Genomic DNA, 23134 nt, shown 5'->3' with positions numbered 1-23134 from the left:
GCCTGGACCGGGGAAAGCTGGGCAGCAAGCCGCCAGCCAGTGACCGGGGAGGACTTAGCACGCAGCCCGGCCTTCCTCAGGCCGCCCTCTTAAAAAGTACTATCCCCACCACCTTCGCGTCTCCTACGGCATCCAGGAGGCACCGACCAGGCTCTACAACTTCAGCTCCAACTAACCAGTCCGATGGCACCACCAGCAAGAAGTCCATCTCATTACTGACACAACCCACACACAAGCACAGGCAGCAGACTGGTGGCGGCCTCCCTGGAGGTCACTCTCCCGACCGAGTGTGGAAACTGTCCAGCAAGACCTGCACGCTTCGTTATCATAAGTGGCTAAGCCCTGTTTTCTTATCACTTAGACCCATCTGGGAGATGAAAGGGACTCACAGACCTTCAATTTGTCATTGTCAGCCTAACAAGAACCTTTCACCTTTCACTTTTCCCAGAGGCTGCCCATCCTCCTTGCCTCTAGTTCTGAACTTCATAGTGGGGGAGCTCGGTATACGCATGGAGCTTAGCACCTGGTTTGAGTTCTGACCAAGACTTGACAGTTCACGTCCACCTGCAGTAGCGGACAAACAGAATCCAGCACAGACTGTCCAGAGGAGTTCAGGACCCAGTAAAGAGGTGTGTTCTCAAAATCAGTTGGATAAAAACACTTGTCTTCCTCTCTAACAGGAATATTACAGAAGCCTGAAAGCTGGTTCTTTTCCAGTCTAACTGCAGAATGGAGAGAGGTTGCACGGTATTTGTTACTTAATTCCAGATGCTATTTCTGCCAAGGAAACAAACCCTAGTTTACACTTGGGAGGAGTCTGGGAAAAGGCTAAGGAGATGGTCCTTTTAAACACAAATTTAACTAGGCTAATTCAGTTGTCTTTTTTTTTTTTTTTTTAAAGATACTATTTACTTGTTTGACAGAAAGAGATAGCCAGAGAGGGAACACAAGCAGAGGGAGTGGGAGAGGGAGAAGCAGCCTTCCCACAGGGCAGGGAGCCCAATGCAGGTCTTGATCCCAGGATCCTGGGATCATGACCTGAGCCAAAGGCCGCTGCCTAACGACTGAGCCACCCAGGCGCACCAAGTTGTCTTAGACCTTAGTCCTCAGCTAGGGACTGAAGTAGCAATTTAAACAGTGAGCCAGTGCCCCACGGCTAGGCCCCCAAGTTGCCCAGTCGGGTAAACAGTGGCTCTGGTACTACCGCAAACCACCAAGGTTACAACGCAGATCCGGACACGCTACTGAATATTTTAACACAAGCTATTTAATATAAGCAACAACTACAGAACCAAATCATCAGTATATATTGTAAACTTAATGTTTCAGCCTTGCCTCATAGTCCTGCTGCCTCACTGGCCTAAGGTTAAAAAGAAAGGGGGGGGGGGGGAACCACCAAAAAAAAAAAGCCCTAGAAAACAGAATACTTGCTCTACCTGCCCCCACGGAGCAGGACCAAGTATGGTTTTCATCCCAGTGCAAGGCTTTCAAGATTCAGCAGTTTATTGAGTGGGAAGCTCCCAAGGCCAAGGTCAATTAAAAGTCATCCATAGGAGACAGCTGAGCAACTGTGAACACATTAGTTAGAACAGCAGTAACTTCTGAAGAAAACCTCAGCGCTGGACAAACCGAGGACTGTCTGTGGAATCTTTAAGCTCCGCCGTCACCAAGCTTCCGTAGCCACACACCAGAACACCCAGATGCCTCTGCCCAGATTGGTTCCTACTGCTGAAAAGCAAGATGAAGCCAATATACCTTCCTTTACTAAGGCTGAATGCGGGCCTGGTAGCAATACTTGTATTTTCAGTCACATGCTAGAGGGGAAACACTAGCCTGTACTTAGTTCTGCCCTATCACTCTGAATTTTAAACAAGGTTTTTTTTTTTATCCTCACAAAAATACCCAACTTGCAAATCAGATTAATACTAGCATCGGAGACACGTGATCAGGTTCATTTGATCTCAGACAGAACCCCAGGTCCATACATAGTTTAGGATCTGGGGCCACTGTAGAAAATTTGGATTTCAGAGTTCTGGTTCCACCAATTATCTTGGAGTAGCAGTTTCCTCTCATTTCCCCTTTCTCTGTGATGGAAATAGTGACTATAACACACATTCCCGCAGTCACAGGCCATAAAGATGTCCTGAGCACATATGGCCAAACACCAAATGGCCATGTCAAAATCAAACTGACCCGAGCTGGAGTGAATTCTGGATTATAAGATTATATCTAAAAGTAAGTACTTAAAAACTCAACTATTAAAAATTATTCATAGTTAGCCGTCCAAACTTTCAAATGACACTGAAAAGCAGAAACAATGAATCCTGAGCACTGTCAGCTGACAGACTGCCTCCGTGGTCATTTACTTTACTAACTTGAAACTCAACTGAAGACAATGGAAGACACTCAGATGGTGACTGGTCACCGGTTAGTAAGCTCTTCGTGCCATATAGCAACTAAGGTCACCACCTGTCTCCTCTTCAACTCCCGGGTGAGGAGTCTATGATGACGCAGCTCCACTGACGCCATCCAACTCGCTCTTGTGCTGCCTGAAGAAATGCTCTCTGAATATCTTCTGAAACACGGAAGCTTTGTTGTGCCTCTGTGTACCTTTATTTCCAACATTTCTGCATGCATTTGTGGCTTCAACAAGCACTTGAGAAAACTTTGTTATCAAAAGCCTTCATCCAGACGTGCGGCAGCTGGCTTTCAGAGATGACAAAACTGAACATCTATCCGCACTGCCATTGTCACTGCATGCACTATCGATGTCAGCCTGTTCCCAGGGCAAGAATGAGGGGGTGTTACGAGGGTTCTGGAATGCTAGAAATGGCAATTAAGTAGGTTCCAGAGGCTAAGACTAAAGCTGAACAGCAGTCCATTCTGGACCCACTAGAAGGCCAAAGGCTAATTTCAGTGCATCTAATGATGCAGGACAGAACCGGACCCTCTGCCCACCACACCCCAACTCATCCCACTAGCCGACGGCTCTGCTAGCTGCCAACAAGATCTCTGCGCAGAAGGGCCTCCTCCCTGGCTCCGCTTTACCTCATCTCCACAAACTCCTAGGAGGCTTTTTTTTTTAAAAGATTTTGTTTTTAGGTAATCACACCCAAAGTGGGGATCAAACTCACAATCCCGAGATCAAGAGCCGTAGGTTCTACTGAGTCAGCCAGATGCCCCAAGGAGGCTTTTTGAAAAAAAAATTATGCATGAGTTTATTTATTTGAAACAAATGCTTTGTGCTAGTAAGTAGAGCTGATTTGATCTCTGGAAATCCCAATTTTTCCTTTTAATAAATAACAAGAGCTTAGTTACATTTTTGCTCTAGAATTATAGGCAGAAAAAGACGTTAAGAAAGTGGATAACATTTTAATTCAGTGATTAAACACGAGGCCAATTCCTGAAAATTTCAGAGTTGACTATTTAGCTAAGGTGACACAAAGTCTACAAAATACACGAGCCAAGAACTAGACCTACTTCAAAACCCTGTTTCCAAACATATCGCGGTTTGGAAGTGCGAGCAGGTCAGAGTGCCAAACAAACTGCGCAATATGAAGACAGAATGATGTGACAAACTTTACAATCTCAGGAGTAATTCTAAATGTTCACTAACTAAATAATGATGAGACCACTCAAAGTTTCAAGCCAGACATTAGATTCTCAAGCCTACAGTGTTCAAGAAATTAAACCACCCAACTGTGGAAGTTGTTTCCTTATAGGCTGAACCTATAAAGTTATGAAAGGCAGGGAGGGTTTCTGGTAATACTTAATCAAGACAGAAATCAAAGATTATAAATCTATAGTTTTATTAAGACAAAAACCGACAATGTGGTATGAAGTTTACATTTAAACAAAGTTTCCACAGAAACCTAACACATGCCTAAAAAGATTTTACAATGGAGTTCTAGAATGCAGGTCTAGACGATGTCAAGAACTGATGGATCTCATGATTCAAGACAGCATTTTGGGTATTAGTTAATTCTTAGGATTAAAAAAATTTTTTGTTTTGTGTTTTAAAGTGAACCACTGCCCTAGTATGAAAGTTTAATCTTCTCCTGAGACCAGGGCTTTTGAAATCATTCCGCTCTTGGAAGTGATTCAGTGAACTTGTGCTGTCAGAGACTGAACTCTGCCACCAATGATTTCAGAGTTCAAAGTTCAAATAACAGGCTCCCAGAGTTTTCCACCCTAAGAGCAGGGGCCCTTGTCTTTCTCCACTCTCCCACTTTCTACACCACCCTCTTCCCCTCCCCAAATACCTCACAGCCAGTGGTGTAGATGCACAGGCTGTTGTCTAAAACCTTATAATTGGAAAAGAGTCTTCTTATCAATTTCGAGAATTAGCACCTCTAAGACAGAACAATCTGCCTATGAATACACTCCAATTAAACTCCCCCTACAGCCAGTTTCCATCCCCAAAATGGCAGCTTTGGTAACTTATTAACTGGCTTAATCCTCTGTCGGGAACAGCATTAAGCTCAGGCAGGGAACACCTTGGCTTATAAATTTCAGGCATTCACAGCTTTTAAACAGTCTCTCACAGTCCCCTTTTAGGTTGCCAATGACATTTTTTTGAAAAGATAAAATATTCTGGGCACAGAAGCGAATCACCACAAGTTTGTTCTTTCCATTGTTTTACCATTTCCCCAATCAGGCCCAAATTTTAACAAAAATGATCCTACCCATCTCTGTTCCTTCCCACCCCCAACCCTCCCACCCCAAAATGATACACCAGTAATAGCCAAAAACTACACACATGCTACGCTGTAAAAATGCAGAGTTAACACTATTGGGAAGAAGGCTGTGGGTTGTGGAGATGCGCTTTGAAGATCTACAGTATCTTTTGCTCTCCCACACACCCATTCTGCAAGTTCTGTCCTTCATGGAAGGTCCTTTGCCTTTCTCAGCAAAGTACAGAATGGGCTGCCTTGCAACACTTCTCTTCCCTCCCCTCCACTGGGATGGATGTGCAAACTACACAGCATGGAAAGGCTTTAAAGCACTTGGGCTGCTGTAGGGCACAGAAAACGATACTGGCTCTTCAAAGGACATCTTCTCAAGCCACCTCTATGGTGTCAAGTAGAACTCCTTCCCTCCCCACTTGAAACCCACAGTCAGATGTGACAGGGGCAGGTACTCAGGAGAGTTAATTCTTGTCATCTTTTTTGTCATCATCCTCCGAGGGGTAAGAATGCCACGTCAGCCTTTCCTCATAGAAGGATATGACCACCTGTGGGCACTTGACATTGGCTTCCTTGGCAGGGACTAGGTCAGCCTCATCAGAATTTTTCCTGCAGAACAAAGCAGAGAGATGCTGAGACCAGGTGCTGGTGGTCTCCTAACTTGGATGACACAAGGAATAGGGCTTTAAAAGTATTAATTCCAGAAAAGTAGCCTAGAGAAGAGTGATAACATGGCCCAAGCAGCATTTAGTCAAGTGACATCTGCAAAGATCTGTTGAAAATCCGCTCCGGGCATCTTTGTTAAAAGCTAAGTCACTTAACTCAATCTATCACATCTGAACCTCCAGACAAGGCCAGGAAAAAAACATGACTCTCAGATTCTTCAAGGGCAGAAGAGAGGCTTCCACACTCTTCCAAAAGCCATATCTCGGCTTTATAATAGAATTTAATACCAGATTGGGCAATAAGATTTAATACCACTGGCTCTAGCCAATGCAGGTGGACACATTCTCACTGACTCATAATTACACTGTTTAACGTTACCAAATGCCAAGCTCACACAGACATTCCACAACTCCCAGGTGCTTTGAAATGGTGCTTCAACACTGGGAACTAGAAAATAAGGGACTGTTACATAATTCTCTGTATTTTTCTGGACTTTAAAATGGCTTCAAAATTTGAAAATCACATACATATTACAAAGGACTTAGGAATAAGGCCACTGGGAATCTCCTGTATGGGAGCAGCGGCATTAGGGCAGTTAGCAGTTCTATGATGGGCTCTCTGATGAGGCACCACCCCAAACTTCTAGCACCCAGCAACAGATAAACCAAACCAGAGAGCCCAAGGTACCAGGATTGACTAAGCTGGTAAGGTATGTTCTTGAACAACGGACTGAAGAGAATGGGAGGAAAAAGGTGTGTAATAGTTGGGAGCCTGAAGCAGGCTGCGTGAAAACAACACTTTCTGAGGGAAGTTCAGTCATTTCACAGCAAAGAAATATTTGGTATTTTGGAAATAGACAAGCATCTCAACTCTCCAGGGTAATCACCTTAAAATGAACTCGGTTTTATAATCAATATCCAATCTTTTTATCTTAACCTATAGAGTTACATTCAGGTAAAATCTTTACAAAAAGCGGTAATTCAACCAAAAGGAATGTAATCTTAGACAAGATAGAGACAGTACCGTAACTCAGACTGGTCATATGCAGACAGAGAAAATATATTCTAGTTGGACTATAACTCCTAGTATCAATCCTTTTACCCCAAATGCACACCTTAAAAATGAACTTTTCTCCTATAGGCTAGCAATAAATCAGCTAAAAGACCTGATTCAGTGAACATCTAGGGAATGCAAAATAAGGAAACAGAGTTTCACCTAATTGTGACATAGCCTTTTAGTAGTGTCAAAGTTAGGCCTCTCTGGCCACCAGGGGAATTAGTGCAGACAGGAGTTTCAGAGAAGGTTCTAGACTGACAAAAGGACAAAATCCTCAGAATGCTGCCTTAATTGGCAAAAGTTTAGAATCATTCGCTCCTAATTTATATTTTAAGGACAATGATTGAGACCCACATGGGCAGGGTGGGGGGTGCGGAAACATCGCAGGTCAGGGATGGGGCACAAGTTATTTTTCAACAATTAAGAAAAGGGAAAGAAAGCCTTCCTTTGGACAGAGAATAGGGAGATTTTAGAGAATCTGGGGTCACAGTTCTTGTAATTGCAACACAACCGTTTTCATTAATCTGTTTCGTGGAGTTTTACTACCACTGATACACTTCCAACAGGAAAAAAAAAGCCTTGCTCTGTGCTCAGTAAAGGGGACTTGCTGACCCCTACCGGCTGATCCTGGAATTACAGAATCTGCACTAACTGCAAAGGATCTAACAATTAAGGACAAAGACCTACAGAAATTCTCAACAAACCCTGAGAAGTTAACAGAACTTCTGAACCTGGGGCCAGCCCGATCTTTATTAAGGAGGTAGTACAAGGGGAGGGTGGTTCAATCACATTTCATTTCCTGCTCTTCGTTTACATAAGTGAAATGTGATCCTTCCCCATACCTTCTCTATTCTGGATTTTCTCCCACCTCCTAAAAAACCGGGCAAAGATCTGAGAATCCTAAGGGCCCCTACCTGTAACTCATGAGTCCAGGTTGGTGGTCAGGCCGAGGGTCACTATCGAAGGACTATGCCATCTTAAAGATTTCACACTTGGGCGACTGGAATTTCGAAGGTCCAGCTCTTTTCTTCTGGTATGGAACAGATGGGGAGAAGAAAAAAACCACCACACAGAGCCACTGGCAGACTCACCATTTCATCAGGAACATGAGTTCTCCACTGGAGTCTGTAGCTCCAATAATCCGCTCTGGCTCCAAACCCCGGGCAAAGCCTCGTGGCTTTTCTGACTGTAAAAACCAGATGGATTAAACAACTTTAATTATATGGGGCTGTTATCCAGACTGAAGTCACTCCTGCTTCTCAGATTAATATAATCACATTCTTGTCAGTATTTCACCAATACCTTGGCTCCAAGTCACAGGCCTTTTTGCAGCCTTCTGAGTGATTCTTCCATCAAGGTCCTGAGGCTCCCCATATGTAAAAAGGGACATACATCTCAAGCAAAATAAATTTTCACAACTATTTCTCCACCCTCACAAGATAACTTACTTTAAGGTAATGAACAGATGAACATAGTAATCTCAAACCTGTAATAATTACAACACTAAAACTACCTATCTACAAGTATGAATTTACTTGTACTTACTATTCTTGAACCTCAGATAAAGTAAATATAGATTATTTCCCAGAATGAACCCCCAAACAGTTTGTAAGCATTAGCCTAAGATTCAGAAGGAATGAGATATGGCTGCTGAGGTCCAAGAAGCAGCTGAATGAAAGTGCTTACATTTAAAAATTAAAAGGGCTTTCAGCTTGCCAGCAGTAGAAATTCTGGCTAGTAAAAATTCTTCTCCCCTTACCTCTTCTTTCTTCTTCTTTGGTTTGCTCTCTTCTCCCTTATCTTCAGAATCAGAGTCAGCTTTGCGTTTGCCTCCCTCTGATTTATCTGTCTCATGCGCTGTCTTCTGTGACTGCAGAAACTCGGCAATGAGATCAGGGCAATCCAAGTTCTCTTCTGGCTCCCACGTGTTATCCTCACTGAAACCAGAGGGCACAGTGAGTCACACTTTCCACTCAAAGTTAGCACACTCACACTAAGGAGACGCACAGGATGATGATAGCTGGTATCCTTGGAAAAGAGGAGTTAATGATAATGAGTAACCAGATTTGCCCAAGACCAAGAACTTGGCAACCCTGAAATTTCTTGGAGGGTGGAGTGGGAAGGGTGACTTTTTAATACAAATTGAAAGCTTAGAAATTTGTCTTCTTCAAAGGAAAGTTACTGTTTGCATACCTGAATTGGTCTAAAGCCTGTACATAAAACTGCTTCTCAGAAATCACTGTCTTGCATTATAGCACTTTGTACATGTAGATCGTTTTCCTAATTAGACTGTAAGCCATGAAGGCCAGGCCTGGGTCACATTACCCATCAGAGCACTCTAGGCCTTGCACATTACTAGACTCCTGAGAAATAGCAGGTGACTAAATGAATGGATTTGGGGGGGCCTGTGTGGCTCAGTGGTTAAGCATCTATCTTCAACTCAGGTCATGATCCTAGGGTCCTGGGTTCAAGCCCCACATTGGGCTCCCTGCTCGGTGGGAAGCCTGCTTCTCCCTCTCCCACTCCCCTTGCTTTTGTTCCCTCTCTGGCTAGCTCTATCAAATAAATAAAAAAAACTTTAAAATAAGTAAATGAATCAATGAATGGATTTACCCAGGTTAAGGAAACTTACTCTGAGAACCCCTTCCACTTTAGGAGGTATTCCACTTTGCCCTTTACCACTCGACGATCAAGAACTTTTTCCACCACATATTCCTCTTCCTCCTCTTCTAGCACCTCCTCCACTTTCTTCTTGTTTTGTTTCTTCCCCATAGTGCCCGCCAGCTTTCTGGTCTAAAGGGTGACGCTGCTAAAGTGGTAAAATAAAAAAGGCGTTAGGGCACACTTTTCTTGGCTAGGTGAATATTTGGATGGTTAGAAATCAAGGGACATTACTGACTTTAATAGCATATGCTGCTTATATAAGTGTTCTGCCTATTCAGCTTCAGTATAAAATAGTTTCCTTATCTATTCAGCTAGAAAGTTCGTGCATAAACAGCCCCAACCAATCTCATAGCAAAACTTCTTTATTCTTGCATATCCACTTAAAACTTTTATACCTAGGGGCTCCTGGGTGGCTTAGTCGTTAAGCATCTGCTCAGGCCATGATCCCAGGGTCCTGAGATTGGGATCAAGCCCTGCATCGGGCTCTCTGCTCAGCGGAGCCTGTTTCTCCTTCTCTGCTCCCCCTGCTTATGCTCTCTCGCTATGTCTCTCTCTGTCAAATAAATAAATAAAAACTAAAAAACAAAAGAATAAACAAAAAAACCACACCCTTTATACTATTCTAAGGTTTTTTTTTTTCTCTTTTAAGATTTTATTTATTTGTGAAAGAGAAACAGAACAAGCAGGGGGAGTGGCAGGCAAGCAGGACTCATCCCAGGACCTTCGGATTATGACCTGAGCCGAAGACAGATGCTTAACCAACTGAGCCACCCAGGCATCCCAATTCTTTCTAAGGGGTATGTTCCCAATACCTCTTTTATTATACAGCATGGTATCTAAAATATTAGTCAAACTGGGGGTGCCTGGGCGGCTCAGTTGGTTAAGCATCCAACTCTTGTTTTCAGCTGGTCATGATCTTCAGTCAGCAGGGAGTCTCCTTCTCTCTCTCTGCTCTTCTCTCCCCTCTCCCACCCCCACCATGAACTCTCTCTAAAATAAATGAATAAAACTTTTAAAAAAACAAAATATTAATTGAAAGCAAGGCTCCTGAAAACAATGTACATATATCAGACTTGTATACATACAACCCTCTGATCCATACTTTCATATTACTGGACTTCAACTTTTACAGTGTGAAGTAGCTTGTTCTATTTATTAAACATCTGGCTTAATTTCCCCCCCATTTCTTTGCATTGTTAAAACACCTCTCCTGAGGGGCGCCTGGGTGGCTCAGTGTTAAGGTTAACCCTCTGCCTTTGGCTCGGGTCATGATCTCAGGGTCCTGAGACGGAGCCCCACATCATGCTCTCTGTTCAGGAGGGAGCCTGCTTCCCCTCCGCCCCACCCCGTGTCCCCCTCTCTGCCTACTTGTGATCTCGGTCTGTCAAACAAATAAAATCTTTAGAAAACAAACAAACAAACAAAACAAAACAGAAAAACACCTCTCCTGAGTCTCAAGGTTCTTTATGCAGTCTTTTCTGAACGCCACCAATGACTTTCAACTTGAAAGTTTCTTGTTAGTTTCTTATTCTATTTATGAGGTGGAGAGAGACTCATAAAAATGCCAGAATGACCACAAAATCCTCTAAACTGGGACACTGCAATAATCTGGAAAATGATGGGGAAAAAAAAGGAGATAGTTATCACAGATAATAGAACCTGAGTTTATTCTTTTGTAAAATACATCTCCAGGCTGGGTGACTTCTGGTGCTTAAATCCTAGTCCCCTATAAATCTATTTTTAGTCCTTCAAATACAATTCTGACTGCTGGTAGACTTAATGCATTTGTTTACCAATTTGTGTCAGTAGGTGGCGCCACAAGATATCAATACAACAAAACTGAGCTACAAAACTGGCCAAAAACCTGTGAATTGATGGATCACAGTTGCCCACAATGAGATACAAAAAAATCAAGGGGCGCCTGGGTGGCTCAGTGGGTTAAAGCCTCTGCCTTCAGCTCAGGTCACGATTCCAGGGTCCTGGGATGAGCCTGGCATTGGGTTCTCTGCTCAGCAGGGAGCCTGCTTCCACCTCTCTCTCTCTGCCTGCCTCTCTGCCTACTTGTGATCTCTGTCAAATAAATAAATAAAATCTTAAATATATATATATATATATATAAAACAAATTTTCATAAAAGTCAGGCCCTGTGTTATCTACATTAATAGCTGTATCTGTCTTACTCATAAAAAGCAGTTACTGCCCATCTTAATCCTGCTACTTGGAACCAAAAGGGTCAGAACAGCTTCTGGTTTGTCTCTATTACTACTGCAGGCCTCCTCTCCCTCTATCATTAGCCTGGTCCCAAGGAGGAAGAGTCAAGGAACAAAGACTATATCCTTTAGGTTAAGTAAAGAAAACCCCCCAAAGGGGGAAATCTACAGTGAAACCTCCTTTCTTTACTCACTTAACTCATTTTCTTAAAAGCAACTCAAAAAAGTGAAGAATGTAGAAAACAGACTCCTGCTTCTTTCTGAGCTTTCTTACCTGGCTTATCCCAGCATCTATCTCAGATGGAGGTATTCTCAGAGATTCTCAGCCAGGGTTCCCAACCTGGGTTTCTTCCTTATTTATAGGTAGTTCTCTAGGGTCCCGAGTAAGGTGTTTGTCAAAATCAGTGAAGTAGATTATAAATGCAACCCACTCTTCCTATAGAATCTAGCACCTTCAGAGGAGCCCAAGAGGCCCCCCGTAAGTATTACAATGTGCCAATGCTTCCAAATGAATTTTTTTTTTAAGATTTCATTTTTGGTTTTGGGGTGGTTTTTTTTTTTTTTTTTTTTTGAGAGGGAAGGCAAGAGCTCGAGTAGGGGAGGAGCAGAGGCAGAGGGAGAAGCATACTCCCCACTCATGACCTGACCCAAAGGCAGACACCTAACTGAGTCACCCAGGCAGCCCCCAATTCAATTATGTCAAGAGAAACCCTCTTTCCCTGAATATGGTAGCCTCCAAACACTAGCAGGGACATCCAGAAAGAGGACTCTCAGTTGGAATTGCTTGGCAAGGAAATCTCAAAGTTAAATCAGTATTGTAGCACAACAGAAAAAGGCCTTTTATCAGCACAACTTGCCACTTCCCCCTAAGCATCCTGGAAATCAAATTATGGCATCAAAAGTGCCATAATCATTGAACAAATGGTCAAAATTTATGACAGACCATTACAAGAGGTGTACATTAAAGGTGAACAGTTCTGGATTAACTCAGAAATCTTAGTCCTTGGACCAGTCTCCTTAAGGCTTATCCCAATGTTGCAAGACAAAAAAACCTAGAGTTAATCTAAGCTTTGTAACTTTTATTTAAATATTTACTGGGGTGGACACCTGGCTGGCTCAGAGCGTAGACTGTGACTTCTTGATCTTGGGATTCTGAGTGTAATAAGACACTTTTAGAGACAACTTAAACAAATTTATTGGGTCTGCCACATTTTTAAGCTGTGTAGAAAAATACACTTATATTGAAATTTAATTTACAAAGTGCTACCTCATTTGATCCTCAAAACAATCCCATGAAACAAGCCACTCAGGTATTACCGACACCTCATGGATAACAGAACATTTACACAAAATAAATCACGTAAGGTCACACACTTAATAACAAAGAGCATAGCACCTCAGTAAGGACATACAGCAAGGCTAAGCTCAAAGCCCTGCTGCACACACAGAACTAGGAGCTAGCCACACTCCTGAAGTAGGGAGGGAGACTTCTCTTCGGCCTCCACAAGGACAGGACAGAGATTACTTTTTCTTAGCATTTTATTTATTTGAGAGAGAGAGAGCATGAGCATGGGAAGGTACAGAAGAGGAAGAAGAAGACTCTCTGCCCAGCAGGAAGCCTGATGCAGGGCTCAATCACCAACCCTGGGATCATGCCCTGAGCAGGAGGCAGACACCTAACCAACTGAGCCACCAGGTGCCCCAGGACAGAGATTTCTTTAAATGGATCTTCCCTACAATTTGTCATCAGTAAATAAGGAAGTGACTGATAATGATTTTCTTTCAGAAAAGATCTTTTAAGGTATGGTATTACAAAACCAATGATTCTTTTTTATTTTTTAAACAGTCAACTTGCTTTTTTTTTTTTTTTAGTTATTTTTATTTTTATTTATTTGACAGAGAGAGATCACAAGTAGGCAGAGAGGCAGGCAGAGAGAGAGGAGGAAGCAGGCTCCCCACCCAGCAGAGAGAGCCCCATGCGGGGCTCGATCCCAGACCCCTGGGATCATGACCTGAGTGGAAGGCAGAGGCTTCAACCCACTGAGCCACCCAGGTGCCCCACAAAACCAATGATTCTTAATTGGTTACTGGAATACAAAGGTTTTCGTTGTTAAATCAGCAGGCAGTAACAAAGCCTTGGTTGTCAGTCCCCCAGCAAGTCTTTGGAGTCTTAAACTGGCACATGCTAGATGGTGTGGAAATTTTGAATACCTACACCAAGTAGGCTGGAGAGAGTACCAAGAAAATGCCAACTTTAAGAAACCAAAATTTATCTAGAGCGTCCCAATAAATTCAGGGATGGTATAAACCTGAAGTGCCACAAACTCATAGCTCTATCAAGAGGAAAAAAAAGCACTGTTCCGATTCTCCCCCTACACACCTTCCACCAGGAGGGTAGAAGCTAGAAAACAGAGAGGAACAATGCTACTTGAAAGCAGAAGGCAGTACAGTATCAGATACAAAAGAAGGCATTTTATTTTGTTTTCAAGGAGCTGCTACTGATTTCTTGCCAGCTGAAAAGATCAAATTCCAGATGTCAGGACAGGTAACTATCACAAACGTCTGAAACCAAAGCAATTGCGCTTTGAGCTAAACGCTAAGGAGCATTCAGAATGTTGGTTTGGTGAGGTGACCACCTTTACTAAGAAAAGAACTCACAGAAAAGCAGACCTTGAGTAGAGAGCTTTCTTTCATCTAGAGATGAATCAGAATCACCCATGGAGTTTATAAAATTGGCATCCAGATCCAGCGACACAGAAAGTAGGGTGTGCATTATTTTTAAGAAACACTGTTTTTGAATCTGTAATATAATACATGTATTCATATTCAATTACAAAAATATTTAATGTAGGAAATCAAAAGTTCCTTGGCCCAAAACCTGTCAAAGCCTGTTCTCATTCTTCTATACATAAACTAACATAGATATACATTAAGTGCAAACAGATATTATAGTTCTACAACTTGCCTTTTTATACTTTGACACTGTTCCATACAGATCTCAATTCATAACAAGCCGCACAGTATTCTGTATTTTAAGGACACATCATACTAACCATCACCTAGGCAGGAAAATTTGGGTTGCTTCAAATTTTCTATTATAACAAACAATGCTTTGACCATGGCATCTGCATCTTTAAATTTAAAACCTCCTTAGGTGTGGGGCGCATGGCTGGTGAAGTTGTTAAGCGTCTGCCTTCCGCTCAGGTCAGGATCCCAGGGTCCTAAGATCGAGCCTAGCGCCCTGCATTGGGGCTTGGGACCAGGATTCAGGCTCCCCACTCAGCAAGAAGCCAGTTTCTCCCCTCTACCACTCCTCCTGCTTGCGTTCCCTCTCTCGCTGTCTCCTTCTCTCTCGCTGTCAAATAAGTAAGATCTTAAAAAAAAAAAAAGCTCCTTAGGTGATCTGTGTGACTCTTGACTTTAGGGTCATGACTTTGAGCCCCACAATGGCCATACAATTTACTTAAAAATAAATAATCAATAATATAATTAAAAGCTCCTTAGATGATTTGATGCATATCCTTGGATAAAAGCCATTGCTATAAGAGGACTGGGAGAAACTACATTCCTCAGGTGAAATGACACACACTTCAGACATAAATCAATTCTTATGAGTCACCTAAAAGGCAGATGAACATTTTACTTTTTCATAGACTTGAGAATAAGGCTGGAGCAATAAACTGATGCTCTTGAAAACAAAACTTTCTCTATTATCACATTCAGCATTATTTAACCTAGACCTTTTCCGCATTAGCAATGCAACAGGAAGATCACTGCCTCAAGGACCCTCACAGTTCCTTCCATCAGAAGAAAGCTAGTATGAGGACAAGATGGTATCTTTCCTGTCCCTACCTCTCAAAACAACTTTATGCCTACAGGCAATTATATATATTTGCTAAATAACTCAATTTCCAAATAGAGGTAACAACCCTCATGGGATTCCTCTGAAGTGAGTTTTCATGACCTTCTGGTATTAATTATCTATTTATATATTTGCAAGTATGTCCTATTTCATTAATTATTTACTGCTTTAAGCTTAAAGATAGCTTTTTGAAACACAACGCATTAAGTACTCAAAAAGAAAACAGCATGTCTATCCTGTGTGTATGACTGAAATTCACAGCTAAGTTTTTTTAAAACTGGAGAACAGCTCCAAAACACACTCAAGAAGAACCCAGGTCTGGCTGTTAGAAAGGAACCAACAATTACGAAACAGAGAAACCAAGATCTCATTTCCAGATGACCAAGAGAGAAGAGCTGCCAGAAACTGAAGAATCACACTTCAGATATATGAAGTGTAGGAATTTCTTCTGCTCTTCCTTTTATCTGGCCCACACAGGAAAATAAAGTAACAATGCTCTTACGTAGTAACTTGCAAAAGGGACAGAACTTCATATCAAGAAAGATAGGCGAGAAAGGGTAAATTCTGAACACAATGTAAAGTTTCAACAAAATGGTTTATTTGTGGGGCACCTGGGTGGCTCAGTGGGTCTGCCTTCGCCTCGGGTCACCAGCGTCCTGGGATCGAGCCCCGATTCAGGCTCCCCCCTTCGGGCTCCCTGCTCGGCGGGAGGCCTGCTTCTCCCTCTCCCACTCCCCCTGCTTGTGTTCCCTCTCTCTTTGCCAAATAAATTTAAAAAATCTTAAAAAAAAATTGTAGATCTCTTCAAATCATTATCTGTAAGCATCTGAGCTGAAGAACACTATACCTAACCTATCAATCGTAATTACCTTGCGCTTTGAACCATTCTTTCACTTGACCACTTCCCTTACCTAAAATGTCAGGGTCAGAAGTTTCCCTAAGGCACCACACTAGGTTTAGGTTATTAATTCTTCCTATGAACACCCTCCTCCAGTATTAATCATTTAAGAATTATCTACTGGACGGGGCACCTGGGTGGCTCAGTGGGTTAAGCCTCTGCCTTGGGCTCAGGTCATGATCCCAGGGTCCTGGGATCGAGTCCCACATTGGGCTCTCTGCTCAGCAGGGAGCCTGCTTCCCCCACCCTCTCTCTCACCGTGTGATCTCTGTCAAATAAATAAATAAAATCTTAAAAAAAAATTATCTATTGGATACCTACTAAGGAGCTAGAGAAACGGGGTGAGCAGGAAAGACAAAAAAAATCCCTGGTCTTGGGGCGCCTGGGTGGCTCAGTGGATTAAGCCGCTGCCTTCGGCTCGGGTCATGATCTCATGGTCCTGGGATCGAGCCCCGCATCGGGTTCTCTGCTCCGCAGCGAGCCTGCTTCCTCCTCTCTCTCTGCCTGCCTCTCACCTACTTGTGATCTCTCTCTGTCAAATAAATAAATAAAATATTAAAAAAAAAAAAATCCCTGGTCTCTTAGAACGTATAATCTAATGTGGGAGCTGAGCACGAGTGGGTGTATGTGTATGCATGTGCTGGCAGAGAAGGGCACACACAATAAGCAAGAAGGTATCAGCGATAAATGCTATGAAGAAAGTACCTTTAGATTAAGTAACATTTAAACTGAACCCAATGACAAGGAGACAACTTGGCAAAAATCAGAAAAACACACCAAGTTGAGGGAATAGTTGATTCAAAATCCTAAAGTGAGAAGAGCTTGCTTTGTCTGAGGAACAGAAATGTGACCAGGTAGAAACAGCAATACTGAAGGAATAGTCCGTAAGGACATGGTAACTATTGTGCCTATCACGCCCCATATCACTCCTTCTTTCTTCTAGCTCCCTTCTCCATTCCTTATTTTCCTTCTGCCTCTTTTTTGCCTCTGGCTTAGGTTTAAGACCTAAGCATTAATGACCATAAAAGTTTATAACTACAGCTCTTCCAGCGCTTAATACTATCTATTTAAAACCAAGTAAAATCAATAAGCATTTACTAAAAGCCTGGGTGGCATAGAGGGGGACCAACTCACTTTGGTGAAAGCACTGAGAGTTCCATATTGAAGGGACCCTCTCACATCCAGATAAACAGAGCTGTTTGTTGAGGCCAGCAGGATACACAGCTACACAAGCAGCACAGGCATTTGAAAATCCCTTAATGGTAAGTAATAACAACATAATAACTAAAATTTGGAATGCCTGGGTGGCTCAGTCAGTTAAGTGCCTGACTTCGACTTGGGTCCTGATCTCGGGGTCCTGTGGGCGGGTCCCATGTCTGCTCTCCACTCTGAGGGGAGTGTGCTTTCTCCCTCTCCCTCTGCCTCTCCCTCCCCGGCTCATGCTCTCTCACTTTCTCTCAAATAAATAAATTCTTAAAAAAAAAAAAAAAAAAAAAACTAAAACTTATTTAATACTTAAAACTTAATGTATATAAAGGCATTCAATCCTCGCAGTAACTCTATTAGATCCATTTCATAAATAAGAAAACTAAGGCTTATGACAATTTCCCAAAGCCCCCACAGCCAGGCCTGATAGATAAAAACATACAAAACAATGCAAGTTGAACTTTATTTCAATAAGAAAAACCATAAAAGTATATAATAACTAGCAAAAGAAACATAAGCAAGAGTAAGTAGTCACAAAAGCACTAGAGGGGCTTGGAGAGTAAATGGCTAGGGTGATTAGGAAAGGTTTTGGAGAGTTGGGATTGAAGCCAGGCTCCAACAGCATTTGAAAAGGTGGACTGAGGACGGTAATTTGGCCCAAGGAACTGTTGTGAACAAAAGCAATGAGGCACTGTAAACCAGTTTGGGCGGAGCAGATTGAATAGGAAAGTGATAGATAACTGCTAAAAAATTTTCTACAAGGTTCCTCCCTTCTCCTTAAAACAAAAAACTCCTCAGTGCAACATCTAACACCCTTTGGTTCCAACCATTTCATACTTCTACACCCTCACAAAACCTACACTCCTGTCAAAACTATAACCTGAACATATCCTTGGACATTTCCTCCATGCAAGGCTTTATTATTAAGTAGTGTTCCTGTCCAACACCAGCAGTCAAAATGCTAGCCATCCTTCAAGATCGAACTTAAACACTACTTCTGCCATGAAGCCTACCCAACCTAGTCAGGTATTATTTCTCTCTCTCTCTCTTTTTTTAAGATTTTATTTATTTATTTGAGAGAGAGACAGTGAGAGAGAACATGAGAGGCGAGGTCAGAGGGAGAAGCAGACTTCCCGTGGAGCTGGGAGCCCGATGCGGGACTCGATCCCGGGACTCCAGGACTGTGACCTGAGCTGAAGACAGTTGCTTAACCAACTGAGCCACCCAGGCGCCCAAGCATTATATTTCTCTTCCTTGTGGCTGCTAAAGCATTTTTTTTCCGATTAAAGGCAGGTTGCAGTCCTGTGTAACATGCTGAACCTTCCTTGTATGGACAGTAAGGATGGATCTCAGACTCCAAAAATCAGGGAATAGAAGTCCAAAGCTGTCAGTGTTTTAGGGAATGATCAGTAAGCGGAATCTCATCCGCAAGCCCAAAATGTAAAACAAGAAAGAAGTACTCCGGGGCGCCTGGGTGGCTCAGTGGTTAAAGCCGCTGCCTTCGGCTCAGGTCATGATCTCAGGGTCCTGGGATCGAGTCCCGCATCGGGCTCTCTGCTCAGCAGCAAGCCTGCTTCCCTCTCTCTCTGCCTGCTTCTCTGCCTACTTGTGATCTCTCTCTGTCAAAATAAGTAAATAAAAAATCTTTAAAAAAAAAAAAAAGAAAGAAGTACTCCTTAGCTGATCATTAGCAACTATGTACCAGCCATCAAAAGGCAGGTAAAGGCATGTGTGATATATACTCCATCTGTAGTCCTCTTGACTCATGGTCCTAAACTGCTGTTGGCCTGTTTGTTAGCTATGGCTGTTTGGGAGGGAAATGCTTTCCAGCTGGAAAACTTTACTGAGTAGAAAACAAGAATTGGTGCCACATACCCAGGAAGAAGTTTCATTTTTAAAGGAATACCTGCTCTTGAATTCCAGGACCAGGACTAGAATACTGGTGTGTTAGTAAAATTAGAATTTTATCCGAGATGTGTCCAGAAACTTAGCTAACCCCTTTCAGTATGCTGATGTGGATGAATCGACAACACAGTTTTCGGCTGAGGGGCCACAGGGATGTGCAAATATTAGTAGGACACGGTGATAAACCTGAAGCAAGTCTTTTAGTTTAAGAGGAAATAAAAATGATTAGAAAGTTAGACTAAAGGGTGCCTGGGTGGCTCAGTTGTTGGGAGTCTGCCTCTGGTCAGGTAATGATCCCATGATCATGGGATCAAGTCCCCACATCGGGCTCCCTGCTCAGTGAGGAGCCCGCTTCTCCCTCTCCCACTCCCCCTGCTTGTGTTCCCTCTCTCACTGTTTCTCTTTGTCAAATAAATAAATAAAATCTTAAAAAAGAAAAAGAGGAAAGTTAGACTAGAACTATGGCTAAACTGGAATTAAAACCAGAGACGAAAGCATTCACAGATAACAAAACAAAACCAGATTATTGACGCTAGCCTCTCAAATACCACAGTTCGGTTAGGCCCTCAATGTGTTAGCTATTATTAAAGAGAAAGGCACAATTTCACAGACAAATCAGGCAGCTCCTTCTAAAGGCACTAAAGATTTAATACAAGTTATTCAATGCAAATACTGAAATGATCTTAGTTTTGTCCATATTTGAGTAACTTCTCCAGTTAACCTTTAAAAGGCTACTCAATCTTTCAGTAGACATCACTATCTGGAAACACTATTTAACTTTATGCAAAGAATGCAAAAGATTCTTCAAGATTTTCAAAACAAAATATTCAAACTATAGCTTGCTGTTGAAACCCAGAACCTGGGACCTCTCCTAGACCTTGAGTAAGGTATTTAAAATTGTCACTTACATAATCTACATACCAAGGTGAGTATATTAAAAACAGAGGCTATGACAAGCATGCCAAGGGCAACAGTTACAGTCTGCCCAATGTCACTGATCAAAGATTGGAAAGCTTATTATTTAAGTGCACATTAACTCCTTCTGAGCCCTGGGTCAGGCTCCTTGCTGATCTGGCAGCCTGCTTCTCCCTCTCCCTTGGCCGCCACCTCCCCCGCCACCCATCCCACGTGTGCTCTCCTGCTCTCTGTCAAATAAATAAATCAAATCTTAAAAAAAAACACAACCCACCTCATTCTGCTAGCACATGGAATTCTAAGAAAAGATCTCAAAGCCATATCCATTCATTCAATAATCTGAACGACCTACTATGAGTCACACATTTAGAGGAACAAGAAGCATACACAGCCCCATCTTATGTGAGCCTATACATTAGCCATTAGTATTTTGTTCCAAAAACTCTTGAGAAATAACCTATGAAATGAAAATCTATCAACTCTAATGCACAATCCGTTATATCACCAGAGATAGTATATGAACAAGGTTGAGATTATGATAAACTACAAGAAAAATGACAAAAATGCCTCAATTCTCTTTTTAAATGTTATGAACTCAAAAAGAAACATTTTCCTAGTCCCTAAAATGGGCACAAGAGACAATGGTTGCTTTTTGTTTTTTTAAGTTTATTTATTTGTAAGTTATCTCTACACCAACATAGGGCTTGAGCTCAGGACCGGGAGAAGAATCACATGCTCTTCTGACTGAGCCAGCTAGGTGCCCCTATTTAATGGTTGTTTCTTTTAGATGTTTGGTTAGAAAAGTATCCGTATTCTGCAAATACAAACGCATAGGGCTAGGGTATCCTTACTTGTTCCCTTTAAACCAAGAAGCTAAAAGCACCAGGCTATCCACCATTTACATTTTTACTGAAAAAACAATTCAGGCTACAGCGGGCCATGAAGAAAAACAGCACCAAAGGGAAAACTGGAAAAGAATGAGGATCCTGAACCTGCCCTAAAGCTTTATTAAGGTGTGACCAGTTCCAACAAGTTTCCCTCTCAATCACACTACTTACAATATAAATGTCCGTAAGCACTCATTTCCCCCATTGTATTCGTGCTTCCATTCCAAAACCTTGGACCTTTTCAGAGCTCTTCCAAACGGCTGGCAGGAGTCTTAATACAAGTGAGGAGGCTTTCTTATCCCAAGCCAGAGTTCCCAATATAATTAAAATCTTTTTGCAACCTCCACCTAAATCAAGTTAAACCAATACAAATCTGCATATAAGGCCATCCATGAAAAACCTTCATCTGAAGTTTTTAAGAAGTACTGCTCATTTTGCATCAAAATTTTCCAACAACAAAGAAAAGCTGGCTAAAAATAAATAAATAAATAAATAATCACAAGAGCCTAAGAAACAAATCTCACGACCTCACCAACTTTTCCTCTTTGTCTCCCCATTTCCCACATCATCTCACAACCTCTCTAATTCCTTAAGGATGAACTCATCCACACGCTTCTACAATTTCACTGCCCTTTGTGAACAGTGACGATCCCAAATGAAAACTTATGGAACTGTGAATCAAAACAAGCGTTGTACTTGGGACTTTTTAACTCCCTGAAGGAATCAAAGAGGGAAGATAGTAGAAAATCTGGAAGAGGAAAGAAATCTGGTTTTGTCCTTTCTTCACACATTAGTCTTACAGCCTCCCCACTGTGTGAGGGTCCATCAGGAAGCAAAGGCGGCCAGTTTTCCTTTCCCCTTTCACTCCCCGCAGAAACACTCGCGGGGCCTCCGCCCTACTTACCCCAACAGCTCCTCCCCCTTTAGATCCAAGGCTGGCACATAACTGCCCCTCCCTCTCCTAGCCCCATCTCCAGTTTAACCAACAGGTCTCCTTCCCAAGTAACACACCTAGGGCTGCCCAGTCCCTTCTACTATTTCCTCGAAGTTACTTCTCCTTAGTCCGGCGAGCGAAATGCCTCTGGCAGCGCCGGCCGGACCCATATTCTCAGGCTGCGTTCGAAACCGAGGGTCTCGCAGTCGTCACCCCTCCCTACGCACGTCCAAGCATCAAGGCTCCCCAACCTGGCCCCTTACCAATTTACTTGAGTGTTTCCTCCCCAACGCAATCCTGCAGCCGCCCACCCAACCCACGTAGCATTGTCTTGGTCTACCCAGGCCCCGAGGAACAACCCGCCAGAGCTCGGCCCACCCCAAATCGCCTCTATCTCATGCTCAGAGTACGCAGCCCGCCCCGCCCTCTCCATCCTTCTCCCGCCCGGCGCCCGACCCCCTGCACCCGGCGCGGAGCTCAGCGCGGGAAGGGTGCGGGACCGGGCGCGTTCCCCGCTCCCAACCTCCACCGCAAGAGCGCGGCCCCTCACCCAGGGCTCCCGCCGCCGCCGCGCGCCTCTAGCGCCCGCCACCCCCCCCCCCACCCCGCCCGCTTCCCCGCCTCTAGCGGGCTCTTTACCTCAGAGCAGCGCCCAAGAGCCCGAGAGGAATCGGTGCCGCGCTAACGGCGCGTCGCGTCTGGCCAGCCGGGGGAGTGGCGCCCAGAAAAGCAACAAGCCGGTGGCCGCAGTCGAGCCCCTCACTGAAGCGGCGTACCGCAGGCCCCGGCCAACGGCCCTCCCCTCAGCCGAACAAAAGAGCCTCGCACTCGGCGCTGCCCGCCTCCCGCACCGCGCAGGCGCGACGACCCTCCGCACAGCAGTGTGGGACTCGGAGTCCATCCCAGACTACAAGACCCGAAGTGCTGCGCGCGTCCTACGCAGCCGCCGCGCGGAGTTTGCGAGGGTTTCGGGGAGTTTCAGTTTTTTTTAACTGCAAGCGCCGCCGCGAATGTAGTTTTTAGAACGTTGCCGCCTAGAGAATTGGAATTTGTGGTTCCACAAGCGAGCTCCATGGCGGTTGGTCCGAAAAATCAACCACTTCTGGACAGTAATTCACATCCTCGAAAATGTTTAATCGAAATAGGTTTCGAACCAGAGCTTTTTCAGACCAATAATTTACGTAATCCTCAGTTTCCGCCTCAAATTTGTTTAAAGCTCCTACTTCCCTTTCGAGGTCTTGCCTGA

At 43.4% G+C, this 23134-nt stretch overlaps 1 protein-coding gene across 1 annotated transcript; it reads right to left on the bottom strand.

The window, feature by feature from the left end:
* Positions 1-4726: 4726 nt before the first annotated feature.
* CBX1 (chromobox 1) lies at positions 4727-22735 on the bottom strand. Its single transcript, XM_045986049.1, has 5 exons — positions 22528-22735; positions 9040-9216; positions 8167-8344; positions 7499-7593; positions 4727-5294 (listed from the first exon to the last, which is right to left on the bottom strand). The coding sequence occupies exons 2-5, from the start codon at positions 9177-9179 to the stop codon at positions 5150-5152; spliced, it is 558 nt and encodes a 185-aa protein (XP_045842005.1). The 5' UTR covers positions 9180-9216; positions 22528-22735; the 3' UTR covers positions 4727-5149.
* Between the last annotated feature and the right edge of the window lie 399 nt (positions 22736-23134).

This window comes from Meles meles, chromosome 18 (genome assembly GCF_922984935.1).
Source record: "Meles meles chromosome 18, mMelMel3.1 paternal haplotype, whole genome shotgun sequence".
Lineage (NCBI taxonomy): Eukaryota > Metazoa > Chordata > Mammalia > Carnivora > Mustelidae > Meles > Meles meles.
The sequence above is the reverse complement of the archived record's forward strand: the minus strand, read 5'-3'. Positions and strand labels throughout refer to the sequence as shown.

Bases quoted from the DNA above. Each gene is read 5' to 3' on its own strand.
- CBX1 (XM_045986049.1), bottom strand. From the start codon at position 9,179: ATGGGGAAGAAACAAAACAAGAAGAAAGTGGAGGAGGTGCTAGAAGAG. The intron at 8,345-9,039 runs GTAAGTTTCCTT...CTCTGGTTTCAG, and splicing joins AAGTGGAAGGGGTTCTCAGA to TGAGGATAACACGTGGGAGC. The intron at 7,594-8,166 runs GTAAGGGGAGAA...TGGTTTTTACAG, and splicing joins CAAAGAAGAAGAAAGAAGAG to TCAGAAAAGCCACGAGGCTT.